At 40.5% G+C, this 16,792-nt stretch overlaps 1 protein-coding gene across 3 annotated transcripts in view; it reads right to left on the bottom strand.

Moving 5' to 3' along the window:
* Positions 1-34: 34 nt before the first annotated feature.
* Positions 35-16,792, bottom strand: part of wdr95 (WD40 repeat domain 95) — a 138,639-nt gene continuing 121,881 nt past the window's right edge. For all 3 annotated transcript variants that reach the window (XM_063054272.1, XM_063054274.1, XM_063054275.1), the window contains 6 exons: positions 15,743-15,884; positions 12,471-12,510; positions 12,290-12,378; positions 11,107-11,297; positions 10,190-10,284; positions 35-5,879 (listed from right to left, as the gene is read on the bottom strand). In XM_063054272.1, coding sequence (XP_062910342.1) covers positions 5,687-5,879; positions 10,190-10,284; positions 11,107-11,297; positions 12,290-12,378; positions 12,471-12,510; positions 15,743-15,884 — 750 coding nt within the window. In that variant the 3' untranslated portion in view covers positions 35-5,686. The remainder of the gene's footprint in view (positions 5,880-10,189; positions 10,285-11,106; positions 11,298-12,289; positions 12,379-12,470; positions 12,511-15,742; positions 15,885-16,792) is intronic.

The raw sequence follows: 16,792 nt of genomic DNA, 5'->3' as shown, positions 1-16,792 counted from the left end.
TCATTCATTTGTTAACACATTGCACCGTAATAAATACAGGAAGGCCAAAGCACTTAGAAATTAACATTTCTACAAGAAATTTACAGATTTATATATTTAAATTAAATGGCTTTTTGATTATTTTGTTGGAAAAGTGAAAAACTATATGGTAAAATAGACTATCAGTAAAAGTTAACCAATTAACATCTATTATAAATGTTTGATAGAAAAATAACTAGCAAGTATTCTAGAATCCCTTCTATATTTGTATCTGTTTTGCCTCTGAACTATTTCAATAGCAACATCAGCAGAAGTTAAAAGGTATCTATGTGGCAATTCTTAACTGTCAACATTGAGTAAACAGGAAAACATACATATATTAAAACACACAAAGTACACAAAAACCTAAAAGACGAAAGGTGAAAAGACAATAAATTTTAATGAGACTATCCAAGACTTTAAGCAAGCAATAAGAAAAACAAAGATATTAAAAGTTTTTATGATCATCTAAAGCAGGAAAAGGTGAATGCAGGTCCCTTGGAAGATGAGAGTGGAGAATTAATATTGAATTATATGGAAATAGTCAAAGCATTGAATGAGTATTTTATGTCAGTCTTCATGTGAAGACATGTCTGACATGCCAGAAAGAGATGTTAAGAATGACTTGAGATTAGGACCTCTAATCACTATTGCTAACAAGGTGGTGCTCAGCAAACTAGTGGTCCTAAAGGTAGAGAAGTCTGCTGGTCCTGAGAGAATGTATTCAAAGGTTCTGAAGAAATAGTGGAAGTTATAGTAAAGCACGTGATCATTTCTTAAAATACTCTAGGCAAGTCCCGGCAGATTGAAAGACAGTGAAAAAAAGGAGGTAGGCAAAAGTTAGGGAACTATGGGCTCATGGCTTAACATCTGTGGTCAGGAAAGTGCTTTAAGCTATTGTGAAGGATGAAATAGTAAGATAACCATTTAGAAGTGTTTCCATCAGGCTGACACAGCAAGGATTCAGGAAGGGAAGCTGACAACTTTAATCGAGTTCTTTGAGGATATAATGAGCATAGCGAATAGAGGGGGATAAGCGTATGTTGCATATACTTGAATTTCCAGAAGACGTTCAATAAAGTGCCACCTAATTGAGTTATCCATAAGACAAGGATACAGGGAGTTAGGGGTAATGTATTAGCATGGTCTTATGGTGAACCAGTAGAAGGCAGAGAGTTGGAATAAATGGATATTACACTGGTTGGCAATTGGTAGTGTATGGAGTGCCACAGGAGTCACTGACAATTTGGAAAAGGGAACCACGTATAGTTGACCCTAACTTGAATGAAAAAGCAAATTGTGCGGAAGATGTGGAGAGTCTGCAGATTGTGTTGTACTAAGGGACTAGGGAGTGCATGTACATGAATCAGGTGTAACATGTTACAAGAAGGCAAGTGGAATGTTGGCCTTTATTACCAGAGAAATTGTATTTAAGAGCAGGGAGGTTTTCCTGGTGAGGCAGCACCTGAAGTACTGTATGCAGGTCTGGTCTCCTTACTTGGGAAAAGATACAGTGGCTTTGCAGTGCAGAGGTTCACCAGGTTAACACCAGAGATGAAGGGTTAAACCTCTGAAGAGAAATTGAGTCAAGGTGATTACACTCACTGGAATTCAGAAGAATGAGGGGGGATCATATAGAAACATATAAAATAATGAGGTAGGGGTTATCTCATTAAATATATTTAAGACACAGTTAAATAAATTTGTGCACAGTAGAGGAATTAAGGGTTATGGGGAAAGGCCAGGCCGGTGGAACTGAGTCCATGGCCTTGTTGAATGGTGGTGCAGGCCTGACGGAGCAGATGGCCTACTCCTAATTCTTATGTTCTCATGTTTAGAAATGTAATGGTTGAAATCTCGGCCAATAATTATGATGGCAACAGAATGCAAAGATGTGAAGAAAACAAAAGGAAGATTAAAAAAAAGTTGAGAAAGGCTCAAGAAGACTGCAGATACAGGGAGGATTGGGAAATCTGTAGAGAGAAAAATGTGTATTTATATAGTGCCTTTGACATTTAGGATGCTCCAGGAATTTCACAACTGATGACAAAGTTTTGAAAGAAAGGTACTGTAGTGGGAATTTGCCAACAGCAAACTCCAGTGTAATGTTAACCAATATTATTTTGATGATTGTGATAATGATGGCTGAGGGATACATCACCTTGAAAAATTGTTTGGAGCAAAGATCCAGTGAAGGCTAATGCGAACATGGCCTAGATGGTTGACAATTTAAATTGGGTTCTGGGACAAGAAGTTCAGCTTGAGTGATCTGGAATATGCAAAATAGAAAACATTCTAGAGATTGACACATAAAAGATGGAGAATGGAGACTCTTCCATGAATAGGAGATGATAGAATTGAAGGTAAAGGCGGGAAATTTTAAAAAAAGATGCTAAACTGGCTAACATGTTGCACTTCAATTGAATATAATTTGAGAAAAGGAAAGGGACTGTAAGATAATGACAGATACCAATGATAAGTTCAAAGGAAAACAAAATATTCATGAGACCATAAGATACAGGAGCAGAAGTAGGCCATTCAGCCCATTGAGACTGCTCCACCATTCAATCATGGGCTGATCCAATTCTTCCAGTCATCCCCACTTCCCTGCCTTCTCCCCATACTCTTTGATGCCCTGGCTAATCAAGAACCTATCTATCTCTGCCTTAAATACACCCAATGACTTGGCCTCCACAGCCACTCAGGGCAACAAATTCCACAGATTTACCACCCTCTGATTAAAGTAATTTATCCGCATCTCTGTTCTAAATGGACGTCCTTCAATCCTGAAGTCATGCCCTCTTGTCCTAGAATCCCCTACCATGGGAAATAACTTTGCCATATCTAATCTGTTCAGGCCTTTCAACATGCAGAGTGTTTTTATGAGATCCCCTCTCATTCTCCTGAACTCCGGGGAATACAGCCCAAGAGCTGCCAGATGTTCCTCATACAGTAACCCTTTCATTCCTGGAATCATTCTCATGAATCTTCTCTGAACCCGCTCCAATGTCAGTACATCCTTTCTATAATAAGGAGACCAAAACTGCACATAATACCCCGTGTGGTCTCACGAGTGCCTTTTAGAGCCTCAACATCACATCCCTGCTCTTATATTCTATACCTCCAGAAATGAATGCCAACATTGCATTCACCTTCTTCACCACCGATTCAACCTGGAGGTTAACCTTTAGGGTATCCTGCACAAGGACTCCCAAGTCCCTTTGTATCTCTGCATTTTGAATTCTCTCCCCATCTAATTAATAGTCTGTCCATTTATTTCTTCCAGCAAAGTGCATGACCATACAATTTCCAACACTGTATTTCATTTGCCACTTCTTTGCCCATTCCCCTAAACTATCTAAGTCTCTCTGCAGGCTCTCTCTTTCCTCAACACTACCCGCTCCTCCACCTATCTTTGTATCATTGGCAAATTTAGCCACAAATCCATTAATCCCATAGTCCAAATCATTGATATGCATCATAAAAATCAGCAGTCCCAACATCAACCCCTGTGGAACTCCACTGGTAACCAGCAGCCAGACAGAATAGGATCCCTTTATTCTCACTATCTGTTTTCTGCTGATCAGCCAATCCTCCACCCACGCTAGTAACTTCCCTGTAATTCCATGAGCTCTTATCTTGCTAAGCAGCCTCATGTGCGGCACATTGTGAAAGGCCTTCTGAAAATCCACATACACATCTACTGCATCTCCTTTGTCTATCCTGTTTGTAATTTCCTCAAAAAAAAATTGCAGTAGGTTAGTCAGGCAGGATTTTCCTTTCAGGAAACTGCTGGCTTTGGCCTAACTTGTCATGTGGCTCCAGGTATTCCATAATCTCATGCCTAAAAATCAATTCCAACAACTTCCCAACCACTGATGTCAGGCTAACAGGTCTATAGTTTCCTTTCTGCTGTCTCCCACCCTTCTTAAATAGCGGAGTAACATTTGCAATTTTCCAGTAATCCGGTACAATGCCAGAATCTATTGATTCTTGAAAGATCATTGTTAATGCCTCCGCAATCTCTCCAGCTACTTCCTTCAGAACCCGAGGGTGCATTCCATCAGGTCCAGGAGATTTATCCACCCTCAGAGCATTAAGCTTACTGAACACCTTCTCAGTTGTAATTTTCACTGCACAAACTTCACTTTCCTGACACTTTTGAATGTCTGGTATACTGCAGATGTCTTCAGCTGTGAAAACTGATGCAAAATATCCATTGAGTTCTTCTGCCGTTTCTGCATCTCTCATTACAATATCTCCAGCATCATTTTCTATTCGTCCTATATCTACCCTCAACTCTCTTTTACTCTTTATATACTTAAAAAAGCATTTAGTATCTTCTTTAATATTAGTCACAAGCGTCCTTTCATAATTCATCTTTTCCTTTCTAATGACCTTCTTAATTTCCTTCTGCAAGCTTTTTAAAAGCTTCCTAATCCTTCATCTTCCCACTAGCTTTGGCTTTCTTGTATGCCCTCTATTTTGCTTTTACTTTGGCTTTGACTTCACTTGTCAGTTAATGGTAGTGCCCTTCTTCCATTTCAAAATTTCTTCTTATTTGGAATATATGTCTTGCACTTCCCTCATTTGTCACAGAAACTCCATCCATTGCTGTTCTGCTGTCCTTCCTGCTAGTGTCCCTTTCCAGTCAACTTTGGCCAATTCCCCTCTCATGCCATTGTAATTTCCTTTATTCCACTGAAATACCAACACATCGGAATTTAGTTTCTCCTTCTCAAATTTCAAAGTGAACTCGATCATATTGTGATCACTGTTCCCTAAGGGTTCCTTAACCTTAGGCTCTCTTATCACCTCTAGATCATTGCACAACACCCAATCCAGCACAGCTGATCCCCTAGTGGGCTCAACAACAAGCTGTTCTAAAAAGCCATCCCTTAGACATTCTACAAATTCTTTCTCTTCAGATCCAGTACTGGCCTGGTTTTCTCAATCCACTTTCATGTTAAAATCCACAACGATTATCATGACATTGGCCATCTGACCTGCCTTTTCTATCTCCTGCTGTAAATTGTAATCCACATCCCGGCTGCTATTTGGAGGCCTGTATACAACTGCCATTAGGGTCCTTTTACTTTGCCATTTCTTAACTCAACCCATAGCGACTCGACACCTTCTGATTCTATGTCATCCCTTTCTAATGATTTAATATTATTTCTTATAAATAGGGCCACACCACCCCCTCTGCCCACTAACCTATCACAGTGGCAATGGGCATATCCAGCAAAGGCAGGAGACTGCCTTCCGCCATCAGATTTCAGAAGAGTCCATGAACACTACCCCACTATTTCGCTCTTTGTTTGCACTATTTATTTATTTGCTTTATATTTCTTATTGCAAAGTATGGTTCATTTTTATGAGTTGTACTGCTGCTGCAAAACAGCACATTTCACAGCATATTGTCAGTGATAATAAACCTGATTCTGAGACAGGAAAGGAGAAGAAAAAGGAGTTGAGGTTAAAAAAAAAGCTTAAAAGAGACAGGGGTCAAGAAGAATTGGGAACATGATGAAGAGACAACCGACTAGCAGTGAGATCTGGTCTGTATCACACCCTCAGTCATACAGACACAATTAAATGCAACAATATTAGCTTTAAATAATGTAAATTAAATGCAGGGGAAATCAAACATCTTCCAGGCAAATTCTTATGCACAGGCTTGGAGGTCAACGGTACTCTCTTTAAAGCAAATATCATATGGATCTGTGCTTCCTGTTGATAGGTCAGGTTTTTCACAAGGATTTGGGGTACTAATTTCAAAATAATTTAGAGTATGATATGCAGAGGGGCCTCCATGGTTTATTGGCCTGTTCAATCTCTTATATCTTTCTTGTCGAAGTCTACAAAAAAGGAAAAAAAGATTAACATTACTAATAAACCATTCTTCGTTTGTTCACTAGCTGATGAAAATCAGAAATTCCTAGAGTGCTACAAATCCAATTTTTTTGTTCTAGTGTTTTCCAACCGCTACCTGCCTACAGGTGTCACTCTAGAAAATCCCAACTAAAAATGTGTAGTGAAGCTGTATCAGGTTCATTGAATAACGTTACTAAAAGCAAACAGTGTATCCCAGAGCTTACACAACTTTACAAAGCTAATGAATCTTTTAAGATCATCACTTTATATTGTATAAGTTGCATAATATAACCCAGCCCAAGAGATTCTCTAATTGTTCCATGTGACCCAGGTTCAGTCCAGACTTCCAGTGTTGTCTCTGTGTTTCTGTGGAAAATGTCACATTTTCCCTGTAACTACGTGGGTTTCTTCCAGTGTTCTCCCACATCCCAAAAACATGCAATTTGAGAAGGTGTACTGTAGATTGCCCCTGGTGTAGCGTAGTAGTGGAACCTGAGGAGGGGAGGAGCAATGGGTGGAGAAGACAGGAGGGGGAGGGATGGAGCCAAGAGCTGGACAGGTGATTGGCAAAAGGGATATGAGAGGATCATGGGACAGGAGGCCCAGGGAGATGATTCCACATCCCATTCCCACTCTGATATTCCACATCCCATTCCCATTCTGATCTCAGTGGCCACACATTTTAATTCCACATCCCATTCCCATTCTGATATGTCTATCCACGGCCTCCTCTACTGTAAAGATGAAGTCACTCTCAGGTTGGAGGAACAACACTTTATATTCCATCTGGGTAGCCTCCAACCTTATGGCATGAACATTGACTTCTCTAACTTCCACTAATGCCCTACCTCCCCCTCGTACCCCATCCGTTATTTATTTTTATACACACATTCTTTCTCTCTCTCTCCCTTTTCTCCCTCTGTCCCTCAGACTATATCCCTTGCCCATCCTCTGGGTTCCCCCCACCCACTTTTCCCTGCCCCTGGGCCTCCTGTCCCATGATCTTTTCGTATCCCTTTTGCCTATCACCTGCCCAGCTCTTGGCTCCATCCCTCCCCCTCCTGTCTTCTCCTATCATTTCGGATCTCCCCCTCCTCCCCCCCCCCCCACTTTCAAATCTCTTACTAGCTCTTCCTTCAGTTAGTCCTGACAAAGGGTCTCGGCCTGAAACGTCAACTGAACCTCTTCCTAGAGATGCCGCCTGGCCTGCTGCGTTCACCAGCAACTTTGATGTGTGTTACTTGAATTTCCAGCATCTGCAGAATTCCTCGTGTTTTCGTTTGATATTTTAGCATCTCCTTTTTATTGTCACTCTGGTTTAATCCCTCTAAAAACATGTCAAAAACCCAACCAGCATGCAGCACAGACACTGGTGATTGACGGGCAAGCAGTAGCAAAGGCATTTCTGATCTGATTCATGGGACCTTTATCTGTACAAATAAAATGATATGTCAATGGTACTCTCACATTGCCATAGAGATGATATTAGCTGTACCTACAGCTGGATCAATCCCAGTGTCAAACGAGGCTACATCATTTTCCAAACATTTTCTTTTCTCGATCTTCCTTGCTGCAATGTTGTATCTTCTCCTCACCACCTTTCCCATGGGAGAGGAGCAAATCTTCAGAATTATTGGGAAACTGTTCAATATATGGTGACTACATTCTAAACCAAGATCTACAAATATGATTTCTCTAACTTCCGTTAATGACCCTCCTCCCCTTCATACACCATCCCTTATTTATTATTTCCTTGCTTTTTTCTCTTTCTTTTTTTTCTCTCTCCCCCTCTCATAATCACTCCTGGCCTTTTCTCCATATTCCTCTGGGCTCCTCTCCCACTTTCTTTCTCCCTAGGCCTCCCGTCCCACGATCTCTTCTCTCCCCGTGCCCCCCCCCTTCTCCAGCTCTGTATCCCTTTTGCCAATCAACTTTCCAGCTCTTGGCTCCATCCCTCCCCCTCCTGTCTTCTCCCGTCATTTCGGATCTCCCCCTCCCCCTCCCACTTTCAAATCTCTTACTGTCTCTTCTTTCAGTTAGTCTTGAAGGAGGGTCTCGGCCCGAAACATCAACTGTACCTCTTCCTACAGATGCTGCCTGGCCTGCTGCATTCAACCAGCATTTTGTGTGTGTGGCTTGAATTTCCAGCATCAGCAGATTTTCTCGTGTCTACAGATATCAGCAGTGAATGGTATAGTGTATATGTTTGTGATACTTCAAGGGAGAATGGCAAGATATTGTTCACTCATAGAAACATTGGAGAGAATACATTATGAACTCTACATGCCCTAGAACAGGTCTTGCACTTATCTGCTTCTGCTGCACTATATTATTCTCTGATGGTAAAGGTTATTCTCTGATGGCGAATGGTATGCTGGCATTTATAGCGAGAGGATTGCGAATGGTATGCTGGCATTTATAGCAAGAGGATTCGAGTACAGAAGCAGGGAGGTACTACTGCAGTTGTACAAGGCCTTGGTGAGACCACACTTGGAGTATTGTGTGCAGTTTTGGTCCCCTAATCTGAGGAAAGACATCCTTGCCATAGAGGGAGTACAAAGAAGGTTCACCAGATTGATTCCTGGGATGGCAGGACTTTCATATGAAGAAAGACTGGATGAACTGGGCTTTTACTCATTGGAATTTAGAAGATTGAGGGGGGATCTGATTGAAACGTATAAAATCCTAAAGGGATTGGACAGGCTAGATGCAGGAAGATTGTTCCCAATGTTGGGGAAGTCCAGAACAAGGGGTCACAGTTTGAGGATAAAGGGGAAGCCTTTTAGGACTGAGATTAGGAAAAACTTCTTCACACAGAGAGTGGTGAATCTGTGGAATTCTCTGCCACAGGAAACAGTTGAGGCCAGTTCATTGGCTATATTTAAGAGGGAGTTAGATATGGCCTTTTGGCTACGGGGATCAGCGGGTATGGAGGGAAGGCTGGAGCGGGGTTCTGAGTTGGATGATCAGCCATGATCATAATAAATGGCGGTGCAGGCTCGAAGGGCCGAATGGCCTACTCCTGCACCTATTTTCTATGTTTCTATGTCTCTATATCATGACCTCTGACCTGGCATTAAACTAATGGTCTACTAAGGAACTTCTGAGATCTGGATACCTACCTCAGGCACTGAGGCCCTATGACTGAGTTGGCTCCATTCTTTCCAAATAGTACTCTCACCCCTATCATGCGAAATCACCAGATGGAAAAGAAAATGTTGCATGCTCAATGCTTCCTTGAAGAAGTGCAACATTGCTACTGACTTCTGCCAATCTCAGGGTGGTGATCATTCACGTTTTGTACCTGGCGCTAGGGGCAGCTCAAAATATAGAGAACCCCAGACCATGCACTAGGAGCAGACAAAATATAGAAAACCCCCAGACCATACAGCAGGAGCAGACAAAATACAGAAAACCCCCAGACCGTGCACCAGGAGCAGACAAAATATAGAGAACCCCAGACCGTGCACCAGGAGCAGACAAAATATAGAAAACCCCCAGACCGTGCACCAGGAGCAGACAAAATATAGAGAAACCCCCAGACCGTGCACCAGGAGCAGACAAAATACAGAAAACCCCCAGACCATACAGCAGGAGCAGACAAAATATAGAAAACCCCCAGACCATACAGCAGGAGCAGACAAAATACAGAAAACCCCCAGACCGTGCACCAGGAGCAGACAAAATATAGAGAACCCCAGACCGTGCACCAGGAGTAGACAAAATATAGAGAACCCCAGACCGTGCACCAGGAGCAGACAAAATATAGAAAACCCCAGACCGTGCACTAGGAGCAGACAAAATACAGAGAACCCCCAGACCATACAGCAGGAGCAGACAAAATACAGAAAACCCCAGACCATGCACCAGGAGTAGACAAAATATAGAAAACCCCCAGACCATACAGCAGGAGCAGACAAAATACAGAAAACCCCAGACCGTGCACCAGGAGTAGACAAAATATAGAGAACCCCAGACCGTGCACCAGGAGCAGACAAAATATAGAAAACCCCCAGACCGTGCACCAGGAGCAGACATCTCTTACTAGCTTACTTTCAAATCTCTTACTAGCTCTTCCTTCAGTTAGTCCTGACGAAGGGTCTCGGCCTAAAACGTTGACTGTACCTCTTCCTAGAGATGCTGCCTGGCCTGCTGTGTTCACCAGCAACTTTGATGTGTGTTGCTAAAATATTAAGTTTTTTTTGTGGGATCTTTGAGTTTGACAGTAGCATTACACCGAATACGGGAAAAGTTAAATTTCTAGGCAACACAATCTCAAAACCAAAGGTATTACCTTTTCCCAAGATTGTTTTGGGATGTCATCTTCTTTATTTTTTCTTTGATCTCTTCATCTGAAATGATCACTTTTGAAGAACTGTGTTGAAGATTCTAAAATACAGAATGCAAGAAGACTGCTTAGCCTTATTTTACTGCTCACAAGCTGTTTTAAGTTCTCATAATATCTTCAATTTTTTACATTGATCTATTTTTGTGATATCAATGAATTAGACCATATTTAATGTATATTTTGACAAAAGAGGATTTCATTATTAACATTTGTACACTACCTGTACATCGCTAAGAAGCATGAAAAATTACTTTAAATTTCTATCCAGTGATTTGAACTAATTTTACCTCCATCTCAGCACTTTTCTTTTCAATATTTTTATTGATATTACATAAATTACATGAATACAAATACAAAATTCATAAGGATACAAGTAAATAATACGAATTACATTACATTTAAATCATAGTAATATGATCATAGTATCCTATATTCCAAAACAATCATGTATAAAAAAAGATTGAATTATGAAATGGAATAGAATAAAATAATTGTATTTTATTAAAAAATACAATTCTATCTATTATCTAAGTTATTATAGATAGTTTGCAATAAAACTCACTATGAAATAAAATATTCCTCATATAAATAGTTCTTATGACAGAGGGGTCCATTCAACTCATTAAGTGCATGCTGGCCCTCAGAATAGACCCAGGAGTCCCTTTCCTTCAATTATATTCCCACTACCTCCTCTCTCTTCTATGCCCATCATCACCAGGGGCAAGTCATAGTGGCTTGTCAACCTATTGGGGTGCCTTTGAGAGGAAACCGGTGCACTTTGTGGAAATCCATGATTTACAATAACTGTAGATATTTTAGATGTACTATGTTATTTTCATTGGCCTTTCAAACCATCTCCAAACCTTCGATGTCATAATCTGTTTGTTTTCTTCACTTTGGCTTAAATTGACATGTTGTGTTACGGAGGCCTCTTCTTCCAACAGCGGGTGAATGGGCAAGCTGAGTGGATCAACCAGGATCTCATAGGGAACCATTGGGTGCATCCATGACGCAGGAGCATAAATGTCCCATGGCTGTGGCTGCCCAAAAGTACCTTAAGGAAAAAAAAATCGAGAAAACATGTTAAACAGGCATATTAATACGCGAGAACGATTACAAGATTATATACTTTCAAACTGTCAGATAAACAAGCCCTTTTTTTAAAACAGTTTAATTCCAGGAATAAGATTAAGCTTCTTAAATTTTGCAATATATTTTCAATCAAACAATTATTAAAATATGGACTTGGAGGAGAACGAGATGAAAAGGTTTGTGAAAATGGCAGTGGAATGAGAAGAGGAAGACATAACAAAGATATACAGGGAGCGTGGAGAGAACAGCAAGAGAAAGGGGAATAGCCACAGCAAGGAAATAGGGGAAGAAGCAGATGGCAGGGAGGAGAAAGCAAAGGGATACAGGTAGCAAATAGATATAATGGGGAGAGCAAAACAAAGGCAGGGAAATTGCTTCAGAAGTCAGGATGATTAGAGCCCCCAAAAGTGTAATGGACAGTCTCATTCTCAGTAAGGAGGGCGCAAGATTGATCATCTAAACCTCTTCAGAATGTACGTTTGGAGCAACGGGGGCAAGGACTGGGAAGGGAGGGAAGTAGGCAAAGGAGACCCATTGTTAAAACTTGATGCCATCATGTCAGGGAGTTAAATCCCAATGAGAGCAGGTGACGTTTTACCAAGTGCAACACACAGGCAGAGACCTGCAGATTTCTGTTCTGTTTGATTTCTAGATGGTTAAATTTTGTACCGCTTCATAAGCCCGATAACTCTGGTTCTTTATATCTATTTTGTGCATCAGATTATTGTGAAAGTTTGTTGTGTTTGAATGGCTAATAACAATAATAATACTTTTTTAAATGATTAGCTAATAAGTGCCTTGAAATCTGGCTGCTGATAACTGCGACTTTTTTCATTTTACACCTTTAATATTCACATCAAACTATTGCAATTGTTCAACGTTACATCTGAATGTTTACTATTTCATGATATTTTAGTTAGCAGAACACGAGATCAACAATTAGAGTTTTGTTACCAATTAATTCACCATCCATGCTCCACAGTCGTACAGTACCCTCAAAAGCAGAAGTCACCATCAAATTTTGTTCTTCTATCAGTTCCATGCTGGAACAAAAAAAAATTAAAACTTATTATCATTAAACTAAAAGAAATGGAGGTTTTTAGAACTTAAAGCAAAGTATACTTTGCATACTTACCAAGTAATACTGCTTACATGGGCTCTCCAGTAGTTAAGAACTATAGCACAATGAAAAAGACAAGGCAGTTAAGTTAGTACTAACAAAATTTAATATTCAGCCTTTATCTCATTACACAATGCTTTTTCTCTGCACACAGCACATCTAACATGTGATGTAAAAAAAATGAAAGCAAAAAAATCAATGCGATTTAGAAGATTTGACATCCACAACCAATCAGTGGAGCTGCGTTTGGAGAAAACCATCCACGTTGTGCTTTTTCGCAGAGTGAACCCCTACAAATGGAAACGTGTTCCTACAGGATGTTTTTCTTCCAACAATAATGATGAATAGCAAAACTGCTACTTCGTAGCTGAGGGTAAGGGTGGGTGGGGCAAGTTGGTCAAAACAGTAAAAACCCATGTAATCCAAGTTAAAAATATTCAGTTCCAAAATTGCCTCAGTAACAGGAGAAAACAACATTACTGATCATGTTTTGAGTTTGGAAGGCCATGGAGCTCAATTGTATTTCTCAAGCTTTTTGTTATGTATGTTAATCATTAAGATTTAAATACCACGTCATGATTTAGAACATGACATAAAACAGTCACGTGATGTACCCTAGTTTACGGAATTCAATCTGCAGAAGAGTGAATTAGTATAATTGTGGAGCGTAAACCAGGCACAAGAATATATGTTCCCATAAATAAGGAAAGAGGTACTAAGCCTTACTGGGTTTAGAAGTGGATAATTCCTAAGGACTGAATGGTATTTATTCCAGGCTGTAAAGGTGGGCAAAGGGAGAGATTGCTGGTGGTCAGGCTGAGAATTTTATATCTTCCCTGGACACAAGTGAGGCACCAAGTGACTGGAGGACAAATGTGGCTTCGCCCCTTTTCAAGAAAGGCAGCAGGGAAAAGCCTGGTAATCAAAGAGATTTAATATCACTGGCATAGGTTGTGAAATTTGTTTTGTGGCAGCAGGGCAGAGCAATATCTTGAAAAACTATAAATTACAACTACAGACATCGAGGTAACCGTGTGAGCCTAACAACAGTGGGAGGGAAGATGCTGGAAACAGTTCTCAGAGAGAGGGTTAAGGGTCAACTGGAAATGCAGGGTCTAATTAATGACAGGGAACATACAATAGTTTTCTCAAACGTACATTTTGTCCAGCCAATTGGTTGAATTCTTTGATGAGGTAATAAAGTTTATCAATGAGGGCAGGGCAGCAGATGAGATTCACATGGAATTTAGTAAGGCTCCCATAGGAGACTGGCCCCATAGGTTAGGGCCTATGGAAGTTAGATCCAAAATTAGTTTGGCAATAGAAGGCAGAGGTGATAGTAGAGGGCTGGTTTTGCAATTAGATGCCCAGGTGCCACTAAGATTCAGAGTGGGAACCTTGCTGTTTATAACCTATGGATGTGGGCCAGGTGGCAAGATAAGTTCATGATGAATGTAGAGTTGTTGACAGTATGGAAGCCGGACTCATTCTGTTATCAAAATATTAATGTGTTGGTGAAATGGGCTGAGAAATGACAGGGGAATTTAGTGTAAGGTGATGGATTTCGGTAGTCCTAATAAGGCTAGGACATACACCATGAATGGTAGGGTCTTAGTGAGTATTAAAGAATAGAGGAATCTTGGAATACAATTTCATATGTCCTTAAAGGAGGCAAGATGTTCAGGAAGGCATAGAGGATATGGGCCTTCAATAGTAAGGGCACTGAATACAGAGGCAGAGGGGTTACGTTTCCATTTTACAAAACCTTGTCACACCTCAGCTGGAGTACTGGGTGGAGTCCTGGTCACCATGTTGCAGGGAGGAGGTAATAATGCTGGAGAAGAATGCAGAGAACATTATCTGGGATGAAGCAGTTCAGTTATTAGGTGAGTCTGGAGAAGCTGGGTATGATCCCCCTAGAGCAAGGAGGTTAAGAAGGGATGTGTTTGAAGTATATGAAATGACGATGGCTATGGACTGGGTAGAGTCGAGGAATGTTTTTGTTCGCACACAGGTAGATTAAATTTATAGTAAGGGGAAAGAGATTTAGAGGGGATATGAAGAGGCACATGCTTCCACAGATAAGATGGTTAACGTATACTTGGAATGATGCTTTCCTTTGTAGCTTGGAACATAAAACAGAAGTGAATCAAAAACTGTGTAAAATGCTGTTTACCTTCTGCTCAATACAGTATACAATTCTTGTAATGACATTAACGTATACACTCACACAGGAGAGGGGACAGAGGCAATATATGAGGTTGTTACCAGTAGTAGGGAATGCAACCATTGACAAAGTTTGAACTTATTTTCTTTGGTGCTGAGGGGAGATTTAATTGAGGCTTATGAATTTATAAGCAAGGGTTTAGAAAAGCAAAGAATTAAGGACTAAGGCTTAAATTAACTATGGAAATGTGAAGGTGGAGAGGAACATTTTGCCACTGACTAACCTAATAAATACCCCTAGGCTTTTAAATATTTTGGGATATCCTCAGTATATGTAAAGTGTTTTACAAATGCAAATTGTTTCTTCTGACTACAGAATTGTGATAGAACAAAGGTGCTCCATATCTATAATAATTGTAATGTGAATGGATAAAAGGACAAATACAGCAAGTCGGGGAAATGTAGAGGGTTACTGAAAATGCCAGCAGTAAAGTTCAGTCATTGATCTCATGATAACTGTTTGTTATTGAAGCGCACCTTCAATAACTCCAAAAGACTGAGGTTGGGTAAAATACTGAAAGGCTTTTATTCGCTGTACAATACGACCTCCATAGTGAGTGTCTGCCCCCGGGCTGAGGGGGAAGGGCAAGGCGAAACACCTTTATACAGGATTCCGAGGGAGGAGCCACGGGGGCAGTCAGCAGAGGGGCGTGTCCAGACAGTTAACCAGTTACAACATATATATAGTTTACCACAGTTATTCTGAAGATGATTCAGTCCTTCACTCCCATCTGGCAGACTTTAGGGTATTTTTAAACTGACAAAATCAAACATTTATCTAATTAAATAATCTGATGAATAATTTTACATAACAAATCATTTATTGTCTAGCAAACCTAAACAATTATTTTTTAAATTTAATGTTTACAACAAAGTACCATCTTTGTCTGGATCAAAACAATGAGAATATGACATAGTAGTAAAATACAACAACAAGCAGCTCTGAGACAGTTCCATGCTGTTTAGTAGCAGAATAAAAATTACAAACATACCACCTCAAGGGATATTCAAAATTTGGAAATATATACTTTTTGGAACAATGGAGCATCTCAAATTCTTACTTTTTGGTGGATCTGTTCCTGGTCCTTGAACAGCATAATCCTTTATACTGTAAACATAGATATATCCAACGTAATCCGCAGTGTAAAGTAAAGAGTCATTGGTTGATGCACCAAGACTACTTATCTGAGACTTCACTCTGGACTAAAAAGATGGAAGCACATTATCAATTTCAGAATGTTGAAAGTTGTATTGCATGAATAGTGTGGTGAAGCAGATATAGCACTTTTTTCAGACATTTTCTAAACACTGCTTCCTTGTATTATTGAAAAAAAGTGCACAGTGTCTATCATCAGTAACACATACAAATGCTGGAGGAACTCAGCAGGTCAGGTAGCATCTATGGAAATGAATAAACAGTTGACGTTTCAGGCTGAGACACTGCTTCAGGACTGGAAAGGAAGGAGAAGAAGCCAGAATAAGGAGATGGAAGGAGAGGAGGGAATACAAGCTGGAAGGTGCTAGGTGAAGCCAGGTGTTTGGGGGAGGGGAAGAAGGTGGAAAAGGTAAAGGGATGGAGGAGGAAGAATCTGAAAGGAGAGGAGAGTAGATCATGGGAGAAAGGGAAGGAGGAGGGGCATCTAAGGGAGCTGATAGGCAGACCGGAGAAGAGAAGAGGTAAGAAGGGAGCTGGAGTGGGGAATGAAAAAAGGGGGAAAAGGAAACGGGAAAAATCTATCTCCAGGTAGGCTATGTGATGAGGGAGAAAATGTCACTGATGACACAGTAGAAAACCCAGGATCCTTTAACTCCCTGGCATCAGATAAGTGGTTCACGTGAAGCCTTCAGCCAAAGGCAGTGGGAAAACTACAGGAACAATCAAGCAGGTGAAGGACTATGGACTGTGGCTAATATCATGAAGCTCAAAGGGAATGGTCCTTGAAACTTATTGTTAAAATAGCTATATAGTCCTAATGATAAAATGTCCCCTCAAAAAAACCTGACCTTGTATTACTCACATTGAGTAGACAAGAGTAAAATAGACATAGAAAACATAGAAAATAGGTGCAGGAGTAGGCCATTCGGCCCTTCAAGCTTGCACCACCATTTAT

Source organism: Mobula hypostoma, chromosome 7 (genome assembly GCF_963921235.1).
Source record: "Mobula hypostoma chromosome 7, sMobHyp1.1, whole genome shotgun sequence".
NCBI classification, from domain to species: domain Eukaryota; kingdom Metazoa; phylum Chordata; class Chondrichthyes; order Myliobatiformes; family Myliobatidae; genus Mobula; species Mobula hypostoma.
The sequence above is the reverse complement of the archived record's forward strand: the minus strand, read 5'-3'. Positions and strand labels throughout refer to the sequence as shown.